This window comes from Dendrobates tinctorius, unplaced genomic scaffold (genome assembly GCF_039654945.1).
Source record: "Dendrobates tinctorius isolate UK_male_01 unplaced genomic scaffold, ASM3965494v1 ptg000406l, whole genome shotgun sequence".
Lineage (NCBI taxonomy): Eukaryota > Metazoa > Chordata > Amphibia > Anura > Dendrobatidae > Dendrobates > Dendrobates tinctorius.
Window position 1 is genome coordinate 642,624 of NW_027362071.1, and position 18,063 is coordinate 660,686.

General features: G+C 43.8%; 1 protein-coding gene across 5 annotated transcripts in view; it reads left to right on the plus strand.

Moving 5' to 3' along the window:
• The window catches only part of ABHD6 (abhydrolase domain containing 6, acylglycerol lipase), a 30,069-nt gene extending 16,118 nt beyond the window's left edge, over window positions 1-13,951 (plus strand). For all 5 annotated transcript variants that reach the window (XM_073563905.1, XM_073563903.1, XM_073563904.1 and 2 more), the window contains exons 3-9: window positions 78-234; window positions 623-736; window positions 4,717-4,849; window positions 5,942-6,099; window positions 10,999-11,053; window positions 11,503-11,603; window positions 12,699-13,951. In XM_073563905.1, the coding sequence (XP_073420006.1) occupies window positions 78-234; window positions 623-736; window positions 4,717-4,849; window positions 5,942-6,099; window positions 10,999-11,053; window positions 11,503-11,603; window positions 12,699-12,875 (895 nt within the window). In that variant the 3' untranslated portion in view covers window positions 12,876-13,951. The remainder of the gene's footprint in view (window positions 1-77; window positions 235-622; window positions 737-4,716; window positions 4,850-5,941; window positions 6,100-10,998; window positions 11,054-11,502; window positions 11,604-12,698) is intronic.
• The last annotated feature ends 4,112 nt before the right edge of the window (window positions 13,952-18,063 follow it).

Genomic DNA, 18,063 nt, shown 5'->3' on the forward strand with positions numbered 1-18,063 from the left:
AAACCAATGGCTTTTAAAAAGCCTTTTCTGGGCCTTGCCATAAAAAGAGGCTAAAAATCCATTTGGATATATTGCAGGTACTGGCGCAGGGCGTTGGGGATGCAGCTCAAGTATGTCAGCTACGGGAACTACAAATTTTGTTACACATCCCGAGGACGACCGGGGCCAAAGCCATCCATCCTCATGCTACACGGATTCTCTGCTCACAAGGATATGTGGCTGGCTATTGCCAAGGTGAGTAACCTCTTTTTCGTGTATACTTTGTCTCACTAGTCAACCATAGGGTTTCTTAAGAAAGGTCTCATTTTGAATCCCTACTTTGGACACTAGCTTTCTCCATGGGAGTCAAGGAAACCACTGTCTCGGAAAGATACATGGCTCTTAGAGCAACAGCTTATATGCTATGGGAGCAACGGATTGGGCATGTTCAAATCCAACATGTCCGATCCCTCTTTATCGAGAGATATTTGACAGGCCACCGTACACATGAGATTGTCAGATGCTTTCATTCATATTGGTATTTATGTTTTCATGGGTAAGTCCAGAATTGAGGCAGCTGTTATGCTTAAACATGTTTCAAAATTTTGCTTTAACTCCATAAATCTTTCTTCTTATCCCACAGTTCCTTCCGAAAAACCTGCACCTAGTTTGTGTGGATATGCCTGGTCATGAGGGAACCACACGCTCGGCGTTAGATGACTACTCATTCAGTGGTCAGGTGAAAAGGATACACCAGGTATATGTTGTATGTCATGAAGAATCCATTTTGTGTGCATCGTGTATATTGCCATCCATGGTATAAACGGAGTCCCCCAAAGTGCATATTTAAATGCTATAGTGAACTGGGCCCCTTAAAAAATGTAGGGGCGACACAGTTTGTCTCCCCTGTACTTCCTTTACCTGGGTAAAACATTTAAATCAGTAGTATGACCTCCAGTGATCAGCAAATTATTTCCGCTCTTATGTTATGTTGGTAGAAACTCATTATAGATTTATTAGTGTTATACTATACTTCGTTGACTATTCTTACAGAGCCCCTTTAATTTTGGTCTGAATATATGCTGTATGAAAAATAAAGCTATTTCAAACTTATATACTTATTATAATGTACAATAATCTGAATTTTCGGAGGACAGTTGACCCCCTAAGATTAGTCCAACCTTGACAGATGCTGGCTATCCATGCAAAAGTGTTGCCGAACGTATTTTACAAATGTAAATGCAAAAGTGAAAGCCTAGATACAATCACATTAACAGCACTTTGATAAATTGCACTTGCGGATAAACACATGTCACACTCTCGTTTCGGAGATATGCCACTGCTCTCTAATTCTTTTCGAGATTAAAATCTTCCCTGTCATGCTGCGCGTAAGATGATTACATTCCATCTGCTTCATCTTTTCACTTAATAGAAGGAATCAAAAAGCTAAGACAAAATCACAATGACTTAAAAATACAATAATCCCTATTGACCGTCCGATATAGCGTCCTTGTTATTACGTGACACGTGTTCCGCAATAAGTACTGTGAGATGAACCAGTATACATAGGAAAAGCAAATGGAAAGAAAGTTTTAAAAAAAAAAAAAAAGGTACTTTTAATAAATGGAGATTAAATCAGTGTTGAAAAAAAAACTTTTAGGGTGTGTGCGGATTTTGCTGCGGATCAGCAGCAGATTTGCCTCTGCGGATCCGCTGCAGAACTGCAAGCAAGATACAGTACAATGTTAACCAATGGATTTTAAAAACCGCAGTGCACATGCACAGTCCGCAACATGTCAATTCTTCGGATTCCGCAGCGGTTTGACACCTGTTCCATTGTACAGGTGTCAAAACGCAGGGGCAAATCCGCAGGTAAACCACAAGTCATTTTACTTGTGGACTTATCTGCACTGTGTGCACTCACCTATACTGTAAAGATTGGAGAAGAGGTGCTTGGCACACATTCTGGTCAATCTGTAAAAGGGTGCGACCTGTTATGATTAAGTCACCGTAGGAGGCAAAAACAGAAATGCAAGCTAAGTCCAGAAAACCAGAGAGGTTGGCAGCTATCGGATTGCAGACCCCTGAACCTATCAACACAACTAGCAGTAGCCGTGGGGGGTTCCTACGATGCCCTAGACCCCTCGATCACAGCCGGAGGACTAGATAGCCTAAAGACAGAAAGGGAAATCTAAACTGCCCCAGAGCAGACCCCAAAGCAAAAGGCAGCCCCCCACATATAATGACGGTGAAGAAAGACTGAGCAAAGACGGGGCCCAAGCTAACTAGATAGGAAAGGACAGGAAGGCTGCTGTCTGCAATCCGTGAAAAACCCTATGAAAATAAGAGCCAACAGACTGACAGTGAAAAAGGGACTGAAGACGCTAGGCTTCAAAAAGACTATGTCAGTACTCAGGAATATTCTGAAGACAGAGCAACCGGCAAAAGGAGATTCAGCTCACCCCAGCAGGGAATGGCAGAATCCAGAAAAGCAAGGCAAACAAAAACAAAACACAAAGGCAAAGCAGAAAACTTAGCTTTAGAGGAGCAGGAATCAGACTGGTGTCCTAGAAGTCCACAGAGAAATCACCCGCAGGGCAGAAGGGCGTCGGCAGCCTTATATCCAGTCAGTGACTCCACTCAGCCAGTCATCATCATTAGGCTCTGGTGCCTGATAATCAGGCTCATTACCTTCCTTTACCAGAATAGGGAGTTCACCAGACCTTAGAGACGAAGGGGAAAATGAACTCGCAACAGCGGCCACACCGAACCGTTGAAAAATAAAATTGTGCAGCCCCTGGCTCGCTTCAGGTGGGTAAAGCTTCGTTAACACTGGTGCATTTGATAAAGCATCAAATGGCAACCAACGATGTGGCAACGCCTGAAGGAGTATCCCCAAAACCTTAGCAGTCACCAGGCTCGGACTGGCCCATAGGAGAACAGGAGAATCCTCTGGTGGGCCCCCATGCAGGAATGCACTCTCCATTCCACCTACATGAGATGTAGTTGGCACGATACATTTGTTTCACTCTGTACAGACAATGGCATCATCTCAACATTCCTTTAACATACTATCTCATTTATTATATAAAAACATAGAGAAGTTTGTGAATGAGGGTAATCTGATATTTGCATGCAGCTGTACAGTGGGCCACCAGAGTCAATGTTACTGGTGGGGCCTTAGAATTTCTTTTTAATGGGAAAGGGGAGAGGATCTGCCTATATCCGCTGCTTCTTAGAATCTCTTGAACTGTCATCTATCTTGGCAATATAGCAATCTCTTCCCTGAATACAGGTTTTACCAGTTAATTGACAACTAATGCACCACTCCAGCATTTATTCTTGCACTGCAGTGGTGCAACTAATCTAAGTTCCCTGACCTTAGTCTTAGGCTGTGTGCCCACGTTGTGTTTTCTATGCGTTTCTGCCGCAGCAGAAACTTAAAAAAAAAAAAAAAAAGCTAATAAAACGCATTCCCATGCAATCCTATGGGATTCCGCAGTTGCTGTGCCCATGCTGCGGATTTTACCGCTGCAGAATCGCATAGCGGTAAAATCCGCAGCATGGTCGTTATTTCTGCAGAATCGCTGCAATTCCACCGCCATAGGATTGCATTGAAACACTCACTTTACGCATGTGGCTATGCCCACCATGCGTAAAGTGAGCGCTTCATGTGCGGATGGTACCCAGGGTCTGGAGGAGATGAGACTCTCCTCCATACCCTGGGTACCATATTCCTATAAAATTAAAATTAAAAAAAAAAAAGGGATATAATCACCTTCTGATGGCCCCCGGAATCCTCCCGCCTCTCAGCCACGCTGCCGGCAAGCTCCATTCCCATGGATGCATTGCGCGAATCATCTGAGATGACGTTGCGGTCTCGCGAGCGTGACGTCACTAAGGTCCTTCGTGCAAAGCATCCCTGGAAACGGAGCTTGCCGGCAGCGTGGCTGAGTGGCGGGAGGATTCCGGGGGCCATCAGAAGGGTGAGTATATCACTATTTTTAACATTCTATCTCTTACAATTGATGCTGCATAGGCAGCATCAATGGTAAAAAATTTGTCACACTTGTCAAGCACTATGCTTGACAAGTGTGATCAACCTGTCAATCACTTTTGCAAGCGATGCTTGAAATCGCTTGGAAAGCGCACGCATTCTGCAAGCTAAAAACGCTTGCAAAATGCTTATATTTTGCGGGAAAAACGCATGTGACGTGGGAACTTGGCTGTATACTTACCAGCTGCCATGTTGCGTTGAGCTATTGTAGCCGCTCAAGTCCCGCGCTGCTATCTTGGGACCATAACTTCTGACTGCGAGCTTGTGATCATTACCTCTGAACATCAGTCAATGTAAGGCCTCCTTCAGGGTCTCGGTTGTGACTTCTGGATCACCCAGCAAACACTGGAGTAATCCGGCAGGTCACAACCTGCAGAAGAGCAAACGGAGCGACGCCGATAAAAGATGAAGACAGCGACTGGTGAATATAATAATAGAAAAGGGAATTTAAAGTAATTGCACCACTCCAGCACTGCAAATAAAAAAGAAAAAAAAAAAACCACACTGGAGTGGTGCTTTAATCAGTCCTGGCAGAGAAAGAAGCCAATTTTTCCCATAAGATAAATTACAAAATTTCCTATTTTCTTGTGTACTATTGATTAATGAAATACAAATTAAAATGACAATTACTCTTTAAACGAAGAAAATCTGAAATGTCATCTCTTTCTTTAATTTGACAGTTTGTTGAAAGCATAAATTTGAATAGAAAGCCTTTCCATCTTGTCGGTACATCCATGGGGGGATGCGTTGCTGGGGTGTATGCTTCCGAATATCCCTCTGATATCTCCAGCTTGAGTCTTATTTGCCCTGCAGGTAAATTCATGGGCTATATATTGTAAATCCACAGTCATGGGTCTGTTTACTGTTCAGGCACTAACATTTGGCATAAATGTCTCCTTGGGAATGGCGCAGGTGGAACCACTGTATCGTATGTGCCTCTAAGATGGGAACAGTCAGCTATGAATATTATTAGTTTGGGCCGCACACATGCTGTGGCACAAACTGTTGCAGAGGGTGATACATGCCCATCATGGCATGTGTTATTACAGAGGGTTGACCATGTAGGTACCATGGTACACTGTTGTGGCGCCTAAAAGTTGGTTATCCAGCTTTCACTGTATGAATTTATGGCCAGTTTTACATTCTGGATGGAAATGCCAGGTCCACCATCTGGAACCCTCAACTATTGGGTTATTGAAGGTCCATTGACCCCCCCCCCCCAATTTCCAATTCCCACTCTAGAATTCTCTGCACACTTCATGCTTTTGTTGATTGGGAATCAATGATTGTAGATATCAAACTTTTCTCGATCTAGCATAAATCTAAGGGATCCTCACCTATGTGGCGAACAGAAGTATGACTCCTCCTTTTCTCTACTATAGTAGTGACTGTCAAGAGACGCACATTTGTGTGACCACCTGTCTACTTTTTGCCTGGATGCGACAGCAGCCTTTCCAGATGGGTTGAGGGATCCTCTTTTTCCACATGGGCACAGTAGGTTGGGGACCTCCTTTTTTCCACATGGGTGCAGTGTGTTGGGGACCTCCTTTTTTCCACATGGGTGCAGTGTGTTGGGGACTTCCTCTTTCCACATGGGTGCAGTGTGTTGGGGACCTTCTCTTTCCACATGGGTGCAGTGTGTTGGGGACCTCCTCTTTCCACATGGGCGCAGTAGGTTGGGGAGCCCCTTTTTTCCATATGGGTGCAGATCCCCAATGGTGAGACCTATAAGTGCATTTATGGCATGTCCTCTAAGACTGGAATATATAAAACACTTTTTTAATTTTTAGAAGGACCTATTTAACCCATTTTAAAGTGTTTATTAAACTATTATGCATAATCCTGACTTAAAATTGTCAGGGTCAAATTGATTGTTTATCCTGGGTTTTTTTTCCCCATAACTAGGTTTGCAGTATCCTACAGATAGTAAATTTTTAAAACAGCTGCAAGATATAAAGGAATCTGGCAATGATGAGAAAATTCCCCTCATTCCGTCAACTGCGGAAGAAATGGAGCAAATGCTGAAGCTTTGTTCATACGTCCGCTTCAAGATCCCGCAGCAGGTCAGAACTAAAGTGTGTGTGTGTGTGTGTGTGTGTGTGTGTGTGTGTGTGTGTGTGTGTGTGTATATATGTATGTTCAATATTTCTTGCATGACGCTATAGTATAATAAATTGGCTTTGATGTGCACGTTGCAACCAATCGTAGTGCCTCTTTCATTTTTCTAGAGCAACTTATGAAAATGAAAGCTGATCATTGATTGGGTAACAAACTGTTATCTTGGCTTCTCCTAAATTAGGCCTATTGTATCATAAAGGACAATGACAACCAATTACAGCTGCCATAGCAGCCAGCGTTTGTACAATTCTGAATGGTGGCTCGGCCTAGTTGCGAGGGGGATACTGCGTTAACTTTTTTTTTTTTTTTTTTTTTTTTTTTTTTTTAATTGGCCAAACAGCTGGAACCGAAGTGTCGGCCATATTGGTTGTAACTAAGATTTCTGTTCTTGGGTGAAGTTCTGTCAGTTTCTCTCGACCATATGTTCCAGCTCTATTGCTACGTTAGAAATCTGAGCACGGCCTCCAAGTCTGATAATGTGTGTTAGCTACTTCTGTATATGTGGCGGTACAAGAGCGGCTCTCTACAGAGCAGGGCACAGATGGCGCTTATTAGTAGGTTTGGCACACAGTCCTCTGTGGCCGCGACTTCTCTGCCCTACTAACCGTCTCCCTTGTGTATCTTGACATCACTGGTTAAATCCACATACTGTATTACAAAAATACATCTGTGACATTAAACTAGTAAATATAATATTTAAAGGGCACGTTCATTGCAGAACATCCTTTTTGTCTGCCAGTGTTTTTTTTTTTTTTTTATAGTGTGTGGTTTTTTTTTTGTTTTTTTTTTTTTTTATTTTATACCGCTTTTTGGGTCAATACAATACATTGTTCACTTTTCATTGCATTTTTTTCTTGAGGGAGGTGCAGCAATGATTTTACACTGCCAAAAAGGGCAACCGTATGTACCTGGCCAGGTCTCAGAACTAAAGCACTAACTGGGTGCAGTAAACCCATGTAATATAGATGGCGGCAACACAGGGGCAAAATACTGATGAGACCACCACTCTCACAACCTGCCAGTTCATGGAAGGGGTGATTGCTTAGTATTAAAATTGCACACAAAAAAGGCTTGTATAGGGCGCTGGTCGCACACAAGTAGTGCAGTGTCTGACTTACAGCCTATTAGTGCAACCATACTATTAGATCAGGTGGGCGGCTCAGCACTATATCAGTGCACCCCATGAGGACAGACACCCTAGGTTACAAGGTCAACACTGATGGACTTGGCTGCACCCTGAATAAAAATAATGTGCAAAAAAAATATATGTAATATATGAGATATTAGTCGATATTTTGGCCAAAATACAAAAGCTCGCAACCCGCCTCAAGGGTCCTCATACTTTCGAGTTTTTACACTAAAATTAAAAGCAAAACCACAAAAATAGGAATTAAATTTCCCCCCCAAAAAAAAATTCAAGAATTTGCACAACAATAAAGGGAAACAGTATTTGCCTGGCCAGGTCTCGGAACTAATGCAATAAGCAACCACCCTCAAAATGAATTGGTAGGTTATGGTTGTCTTATCAGTATTGTGCTGTGTAAATTCTTGACTTTTGGTGGTAATTTTAATTCCCCCTTTCTTTTTTTGTTGTTTTTTTTTTTTTGTTTTTTTGGGGGGGGTTTATGGGTTGAATTAATTTCCTCCTTTCATAAATAGAACTTTTATGGACATGGTGATACTGAATATATTTATTTTCTTAAGCTGAGGGGTGATTCAAACTTGGGGTTTGGGTAGCGCCTAAACAGGTGCCCTCCCCCCATCTCATGAGATTTGAGTGATCTATTTAGAAATGTTATAAAAGCATTTTAGTTTGTGAAATCTGATGACAGATTCGCTTTAAAACATTCTGGAATATTGTTACCTAAGATTAAGGAGCCCATAATTAAGCTGTCCAGCTAATCACAAGCCTATAATCACTGACAGGCCTTGGATGAAAGATCCGCCATCGTCATTTACAAATGGGCACGTTGCTAGCATGAAAACCCAATTACTGCCTCCCAGAATCGGTGGAAGTGTCACTAATTGTTAAAAGGAAGCGTAAAATATGTCCTGTAAAATGGTTTCCCTAGAAAATACTTGTGACTATGCCGGCACTAATCATTGTGTTAAGCATGTGTGGCGCCCCTGAGGCTCGGTCGCCACAGAGGTACTGCACCTTCTCCTAAGGTGTGGTGCCCCACCATCCAGGTAAGTTGGAGGCTCCTGACCACACTCCAACACTCGCACCCCACACAACAGAGTAGTTCAGCAAAACCACATTGCGGCTCCCTGCTTAGAGAGAAGCAGAGCACCTTTGGTGGCTCCCTGCTTGGAACACTAAATGTGCTGGGAGGTGGGTGGAGTTTAGAACACATAAAAGAGCGGGATGGTTTAGGATTACAGGTCAGTCAGAAGGGGAGTAGGAGAGAGGAAGCCACTCGGAGAGGAGCGGGGATCCCTGGAAGAAGGATGGAGGAAGGAGTGCTGCAGCTGCCTCAGTGACCTGAGCCAGCTGGCACGGGAAAGGAAAGAAGGAGAAAGACATTGAGCTGAAGCCTGAGCTTCCATAGGAGAGAAAGACAAGTACGGAACGTAGGAGTAAAAGGGAACACAGAGTACGTGGGTTAGAGGAAGAACCCTGCCTAGAAGTTCTAAGCGCAATGGGGGGCCCGGTCCCCAAGGTTGTATGGACACTAATGGTTCTGCAGCAGACACCGGTGGAGTAGTGGGCTGTAAATGCACTACTCCCATCTAAGACTTGGGGCACAACAGCAACACGGCTAGAGAGCCGGGACTCAGGAGTCCCCGAAGCAGGCTACAGCTGTCTGCCGTACAAGTAGAATTCTTGGGAACATCTGTCAGGAGGCACTCCAGTGTAACTCAGTACTAGGAGATCTTCACACTTAAAGGCGCTATAGAGGAGACGTTCAGAAAAGGCACATACTGTAAGTTGGCGGAGCGTGGAAGGGAGCATTCCATCTTGCCTGTAGGTTGACTGAGTCCCTGACCTGGAGGACACGGCACAGAAGCAGGCACTACAGACTGTGAGTAAAGCTTTGGAACTACATGCCCTGGTGTCCTCCATTCCTTCCTGCATCCATCCGCCTGGCACTGCTACATCCCCTGTGCCAAACACTACACCATCTAAGTGTCTTCACATCTATACTGCCCTGGGACAACAGCCCTGCCTGTGGAGGGCTATAACATCATTGCTGCACCACACCATCTGTCCCGGAGGATCTGTCTGCAGCGTTGGCTTAACACCTCCCTTTCCGAACACCACAGGTTGCGTCACGAACTATTCATCTAACTACATTCCACCATTCACAACATCCCCTATTAATTGGGCGCCCAGGGCCACGGTCCGGGTCACCGCTACTGTGACACATCCCGCTGATACCGGCCCGGTACTGAGTACCCCACAGCCCTGGGAAGGCGACCGACATGGGTATGTTATAAAGATATCTCTACTGATGGTTGTGTAAAAAGTAGTTATGTCTTGACAAGAATGATGTACGGTAATTTTTTTTTTTTTTTCAAATCTGCTATAGACAAAAAAACCTCCAGTTTGGACCTAGCAACTTTTTTTTTTTTTTTCCCTTTTAAATCAGATCCCTCACCAGATTTCACAATGACAACTGCATCTATTTTAAATAGATCTTTAAAACCTGATGAGGCTGGTGTAATTACTTTGAAAATTCCCATCAGAATGGTTGTATAATCCTTTTGGATAGTTTAAAGTCCACCTAGCCTGATTGACAGCTCCTCGTTGTCCCTCTTCGCTGAGGTCTCACATTGCTCAGTATAAGCTGCTGCTGCTATCAATCAGGATGGGATCATGGAGACTGAATACATTTGGACTCCTAAAATGCTCATTTTAATATCAGGATATCTTCTTTCTATTTAATTGAAGACCATGATGGGCCGCCCCGCTGGCACTCAGGAGCGGAGCGTTCAGCTTTATGTATTGCTATACGGCCGCACGCTCCAATCTGAGTGCCAGCGGAAGTGCCGGGTATTAACGTGCGAGACTCGTCCGAGTTTCTCGCATGTGTGATCCCGGCATTATAGATGGCATCAGGAGGAGCGTTGTATACAGATCTCCAAAGCATTAAGAGAGGACGAAAGTATCTAAAGTCTTATGGATGGTGGAGAAAACAAATTCATTCTAGACAAGATGGAAAGCACAAGAAGAGTAAATAAATGCAGTTCTTGAGCTTTACAGCTTGAAAAATATGTTCGAGTCCCCCACGGCTGCATGTCTCGGCGCTGTTAGACAGACTGAACACATGCAGGGATTGCTTGTTTGGTAGGCTGTCCCTGCATGTAGTGCAGCTGTCTAACAGCCGAGATATACAACCATGGGGACTCTAATATATTTTTTGAACACGCCGAAGACACTTTGTCAGCACACGAGCATGCTCGGATAATACCTTATCTGAGCGTGTTTGCTCATCGTAACTAATGAACAAAGCCGCATCCTGGATATACACACAGCTCACATCCAGCCTTTATTCCTGGGAGTGACACTCCCACTAAGCGAGACATTTGTAACTTGTATCAGTCTGCAAACTCCATGTTAGGGGGTTACAAAATGAATGAAGGGATAAAGATTGCAGTCTGAAAAGTAAGTGCTGGTAACTGCTGATATGTAAAAATAGTACCTTATTACACCGATTTTCTGCCTCCACGATCTCTTCATTGAAATAACTGCAAGCCTGAAAATGTTGTTTTAGATATGTGCTATGGCTTAGAATCCTAACACAAGCTGGATCCTTTCCTCATTTATGACATCCGTGTATCAGTATATTACCAAAATATATTTTAGATCTAATCCCAATAATGTCTTTCTTTATTTTTAGGTCTTACAAGGACTTGTTGATGTTCGCATCCCTCACAATGATTTTTATAGAAAATGTAAGTTATAGCAAACGCATATGATATAACATTCTGCGGCGTAGAAACCTCCCTACTACTAATGTATGAACACGGCTGGAAATGAATGGGCATTTTATTACCGATTGGTATAACGATCTTCTTTACCATTAATAATAGATGACTGCTTGGCAATGAATGGAAATGGTCTGACTGTAAAAAAAAAAATAAATCAGCAAATAAAATATATCAAGCATTGCCGACCATAACGTATTTAGAGAAGTTTGCCAACCATGTCCATTTCTCTATTAAAGGCAATGTCTCCAATAGAGAAGCCCTTTTAAATATGGACACCATAAGGAGACCTCATTTGAGTCCCCTCTCGCATATATTATGTTTGATTTTTATGATTTATTTTTGTTATTAGTTCCCCCCCAAAAAAAATTCCCGTTTTATCCAGCAAATGATAATGAATGAACTTCTTTGTTTAGTATTTTTAGATATGGTAGAAGAGAAATCGCGTCACACTCTACATGAGAGCATGCACAGAATCACTGCTCCCACCCAAATAATATGGGGCAGGCAGGACCAGGTAAGTGGATTCTTTATTTTCTTTTGTATGATAAGTATTGAGAGAAAACACTGTAGTGATATTTTAGGATCAAATTATTAAAAGGCAATCAAAACAGACATTTCTTAAACTGCTTAAAAACTCACTAAGGTTTATTACCGCTAGCCCTTGCCAGGAATGATCCGAGAACCATGTGGCGATCCCCTCTAAGTACTGGATATCTTCCCCCAAAAAAGAAATGGGAAGATAATTGAGAGAAACAAAAAATATTTTGTATTTGACCAGGATTGACGCGTCTCTTTCCCAGTACACACATGCAGGGAGAGACCTGTCACTCATTGTACTTACAATTGCTCATTTTGCCTTTTTACCCAGCTAATTCTTCTCTTTTTCCATTAGGTCTATGACCTCACATGATGAATAACTGACTAGCTGAATCCTTCTAAGCTCTATGTAGAAAGAGGAGGTCAAATTTCCCTGCATGAGTCATCACTGCAAAAGATCCTGGGAGGAGGGAACAGCTGGGTCAGGAGGTGAGGAAGGCGATGATTCATGCAGGGGGAAAAGAGACTTCCTGTTTCTACATACAACAAAGACAAGAGAAGAATTAGCTGGGTAGAAAGGCAAAAAGAGCAATTGTAAGGACACAGTGCTGGTTAATATAATTGGAGTAAATTAACAGGATAGAAATTTTTATTTTAAAATGTCATTTAGAGAAGCCCTCCGATCTAACCTGCATGGCTGAAATCTTACAGCCAATGTCTGATACATGTTGTCCGTGGATTGGGCACATGGAGGTTCTGTTTTAAGAACCAAGTTGGCCGCAGAAATAAAAAGGTAATATTTATTAAAAAAATATAATGCAGGGATCTCAGTTAGTGACTCCATATTTTATGTTGACCCCAGATTGGGAGGCATAAACCTGATGACCGATCCCCTTTAAATGAGGCCCATTTAAGTGAATGGCTCAGCCATAGAATAGTAAAACCTTCCGAGTCCATCATAGCAGGAGAGGACCCCACCTTTCACTACTAGAGGATTTTTATATGGACAGTAAATCTAAGCCTCACAGAAGTATTAGGCATTAATATATATATTTTTTTGGTCTTATTTTAGGTACTTGATGTTTCTGGAGCTGACGTCTTAGCTAATGCAATCCCCGGAAGCCAAGTGGAGATCCTGGAGAACTGCGGCCATTCGGTAGTGATGGAGCGACCACGAAAATCAGCCAAGCTCATAGTGGACTTTTTATCTTCCTTGCAAACCACAGAGAACAATAAGAAGCATGATTAAAGATTCAGGACGGCTCCGGACTCTCTGGTCCTCTCTATTACTGTATTTCTCTGAGCTTCTCGGGGGATCTGTAGACCTTCTAGGAAAGTAGCTTAGTTCCTTGTGAACAGAAGACTGTGTCTGAATACAGATGACTTCCAGTGCAGCGGAGTCTTTAGAACAACGCATTGCACATAATGGGTACTGCAGCGGCGGCACTATTGTTGTAAATGGTCCCCAGTGGCACTGTAATAGTTAAAGCCCGCATTTGGACTGATGCACTGACCCGAAACCATACTCCAAAATCATAGATGAATTAATAATATAGCAAAATGCAAGTAAGTTCGGTAAGCTTATTTATCGTGATAGGCGGTAAGACAATGTCACTCTGACGGTATGAGCCATTTCTATGGTCGGAACATGCAAATTAATATTGCACTGCCGGAGAAACCGTAATATCTGGGCATTGTGCCTTCCAAGCAGGTTACATTCTATGCGGGTCGGCTTTGACACCGTTCCCCTGACTGAGGATTCTGCTGCTATAGAATAAGCACTGCATGGCTATATTCAGAAATTTCACCCAAAACCTTTTCCTGAGCCTCTGCCCCGTGTTACTAATATTACCACTACTACCCCAATAGTAAAAATGCCAAAGAAGCAAGAAATTGAGACCATCATTCAGGGCTTAATAGGTGCAAACTGCATTGCCCCAAAAATTCGGCCTTTCCATTTAATGCTTATTTTGCATGATCTCTGTTGCTATAGGTTATAGCACATTGGCAGTGACAAATAATTATATTAAAGGTCCAAAAGTAGAAAAATAAGGCTTTTTTTTTTTTTTTTTTTTCTGTAACACAGCACCACCGTTGTCTTTAGGCTGTACTTGGTATTACAGCGCTGAGCGATCCACTTTAATGGAAATAGGGGTGGTGCTGCAGCAATATTTTTCTAATTCTGGCTATAAAATACTAAGGTTTTCTTTGCTAATTTGCCATAGGGGCAATATTTTAAGGATTTCTGGCTCATTTCTGTATTTCTTTACCCATGGACCAGTATGCAATTCAAATTTGTGTTAATAAATATACATATTGTTATTACTTGTGTTTATTTTTTTTACTCTTTATTACTTTAAAGGGACCATAAAAAAGGTCAAGAAAATTATATTTAGTTCAGATATGAAATAAGATGGAGATATATATATCTATTATATATATATATATATATATTTTTTTTTCATATTTTATCCTCCACCTAAAAGTGTCTTGCTCTGTGAGCGGAATATTATGTCATTTGTGAAGGCAAGGTGTGCAATCCGTGTCTTCCCATGCTAAGAGCGGACGCTGCGGAGCCGTGCGCTGCTGTGTGCAGCAATATACATCTATAATAGAAATAGGAAAGAACACGGAACAGGGAAGATTGAGAAATGTAATAGTCGTGTAGATTTCATGACCCTTGCCCTAGTGCGACGGTGATAAACTCGGCTGACTCTGCCGCATTACTGACCTGTTGCCCAGATTCCTGCACTTTGTCCTGGTGACATTCACAGATCGGAACCATAAAACTCCAGCGCTGATCTTATACACGACTCAAGGCTCGTTCACATTAGACGATCTGCGTAGTTCAATGACCGCCGATTGGCTTAATGTTTGTGGTCGACCTGTATAATAATCAGCACGACTACCGGTCGGCTTTTATGCCGCATTCACACAAACGTGATGCACAGACCAGCCACGGGTGTCCTGCCCCAAACTTATCAGAAGGGCAGGAGACCCGTGGACAACCAATGCTCAGACTGTGACACATGGATGTGCGAATGTCGTCTTGCGCTGTGCATACAAAGATCACTAATGGATGGGTCAGCGCACGTAGGCTGCCATTGTTCTTGGCAGCACATGTTCGGTTTTTCTCAAGACTAGAGTGTTGACTTATTAGCTGTTCTGGGCACTGTTCCGGTTGATCTCCAGGAGTTATTGACCTGCTGGATCTCTCCAGTGTTTGCCGGGTGATCTGGAAGTCACAACTAAGTCTATGAGAGTCAGAATGAGGTCCTCATTGACTTACACTGAGAGCTTGTGGCCCGCGCCAGTTGCAAGATTTCGTCACAGGACCAGAGAGGCGCTGGGAAGAGCTGAAGACTTCAGGTGTTAAGAATAATATTGGGTGCAGGGGCCTTAGATTAGCAGCACCACTCCAGGGCTAAAATAAAAAAAAACAAAACACTGGAGTGGTGCTTTAGCATGGACGCCAACCATCTGTGGTCACCTTTAGCTGTGTTGTACCAAGTGCACATACCTGATTTGCTGCTCCATTAAAATTAAAGACTCTGAATCCATATTCTTGTAGTTATTGGTGGAATCCCTGGCTCAAACCCCCAGCGATTTGCAAATATGTTGTGATCTTGGTATAAACTCTTTAAAGTGAAGTTTACATGAGTGTATTTTCGGTCTGTGCACTGTAGATATGCAACATACAGATCAATGTAAAGCAATGTGGTAGTTCATATAAATCCATTTTTACAGATGACCGGCCACGATAAGGTCTCTGCGAGAGGCGGGCCTGCCGAAGCCAGCGCGTATGTCAGCAGAACGTGTCTCTGAGGATACAAGGAAGGGCTCCAGAATAAGGAGCATTTTAAAGGAAAGGGTCCCAGGCCAGGATGGGATTCATTATACCAAAAAGGAGCCCAGGATTGGGGTCACTATAGCAGGACGTGGCCCAGCATGGGTGACAATATACCAGGATGGGGGACTTTATGCTAGAAAGGGGCTCAGGATGGGGAACACTGTTACAGTAAGGGACATATGATTGATAGTAAGGGCCCCAGAACGGGACATTATACTAGGTAGGGGTTCAGAATGAGGGGGATATATCAAGAAGGGGCCCTAGATGGTGGACATTATACAAGGAATGGGCCCAGGATGGGGGACGTTATACCTGGAAGGAGCACAGGATGTGGGATGTCATACCAGGAAGGAGCACAGGATGTGGGACATTATCTCGGGAAGGGGCCTAGGATGAGAGAGATTATTACAGGATGGGAGCCATGACGGCAGAGATTACAGCAAACAGCTAGGACGGGCAAGATTATTACATGGGAGGTGAAAACAAGCATGTCATTATAAGATCTAGAATGCTAAGAGAGTCCAAACATCTGACCAACATGCAGGTGGGGGCCCAGGTCCAAATTTTTCACTGGGGTCCATTGGACTCTAGTTATGCTGTGGCACCCCTGAGGCTCAGTTGCCACAGAGGTACTGCACCTCCTCCTGAGGTGTGGTCCCCCACCATCCAGGTAAGTTGGAGGCTCCTGACCACACTCCAACACTTGCATCCCACACAACACAGTAGTTCAGCAAAGCCACATTGCGGCTCCCTGCTTGGAGTGTAGCAGAGCACCCTTGGTTGCTCCCTGCTTGGAACACGAAACGTGCTGGGAGGCGGGTGGAGTTAGAATACATAAAAGAGCGGGAAGGGTTAGGACAGGCAGTCAGTCAGTCGGAGAGTCACTCAGAGAGGAGTGAGGACAGAAGATCCCTGAGAGAGGGATGGAGGAAGGAGGTGCTGCAGCTGCCTTAGTGACCTTGGTCTGAAGGCACGGGAAAGGAAAGAAGGAGAAAGACATTGAACTGAAACCTGATCTTCCATGAGGAGAGATTAGTACGGAACGAAGGAGTAAAGGGGAACAGAGGACGTGGGTTAGAGGAAAACCCTGCCTAGAAGTTATAAGTGCAAGGCCGGGGCCCGGTTCCCGAGGTTGTATGGACACTAATGGTTCTACAGCAGACACCGGTGGAGTAGTGGGCTGTAAATGCACTACTCCCATCTAAGACTTGGGAGCACAACAGCAACTTGGATAGAGAGCCGGGACTCAGGAGTAAGGAGTCCCCGAAGCAGGCTACAGCTGTCTGCCATACGAGTAGAGTTCCTGGGAACATCTGTCAGGAGGCACTCCAGTGTAACTCAGTACTGGGACTACTTCACACTTAAAGGCGCTATAGAGAAGACGTTCAGAAATGCACATGTTGGCGGAGCGTTGGAAGGGAGCATTCCATCTGACCTGGAGGTTGATTGAGCCTCTGACCCGGAGGACACAGTACAGAGGCAGGCACCTGTGTGTACTACAGACTGTGAGTAAAGCTTTGGAACTACAAGCCCTGGTGTCCTCCATTGATTCTTGCGCCAACACACCCAGCACTGCTACATCTGGGTACCCGCTACTACACCGCTTGTGCCTCTCCTTTACCCCTACATCTACACTGCCCTGGGGTTACAGCTCCACCTGTGGGGAGCTTCACCATCTTGGCTGCAACACACCACCAGCCCCAGCAGATCTGCATGCAGCGTCGGCCTAACATCTCACTTGCCGAATACCACAGGTGGCGTCACGAACTATTCCATTAACTACATTCTACCATTCAATCTTCCCCGTTAATTGGGCGCTCAGGGCCACGGACCGGGTCACCGCTGCTGTGACACATCCCGCTGACACCGGCGCGGTACCGAGTACCCCACGGCCCTGGGAGGGCGACCCAATGCCACTGCCCATCCGTATGGCATGTGTTTTCAATTAATCCATTATAAAGATGAAACCCAAAAAACTGACATTTTTCTTGATATTTTATCAACATACAAGTCATTCACTGACCACCAAATGGTCCTTTTTTTTCTGTTCAATTGTCCACAAAGACACGTCTGATTTTAATCCAATTTGTAGATCAAATTCGCCCATTCAAGTGAGTGGGTCCGTGAAATCCTTAGCCAGAAAACCTGTCAATGCCGTCCATGTGTCATCTTAATCCCCTCTGTTTTTTACCGTTTAATGGGTAGGAAAAGCTTTTTGGATTTTTTTTTTTATAAAAAATACCATACTTATGGTAAAAATGGACACACGGACCAAAAATGGATGAAAATTGGATCCAACACCCTGATGAAGATAGGTCTGGGACTCAAAAAGCAATGGATGTCAGAATGAGCCGCTTCAGAGCTGTAGGAAAACAGCTGATGTGATGGATGAGGAAGTGACTGATGGGCTCTTCTTTTCACACAGAGGTAGCGCTTCTGCCTTGTTTCTGAGGGTTCCTTTCTGTGAACATACTTTCTGTCCAAATACTGTGCATGTAAAATCCTGACCTCACACAGACGGCATTAGGACCAGTGTTATTTAATTGGGCTGATCAGATGATTGATCAGTGTGAAAAAAGCCTCATCC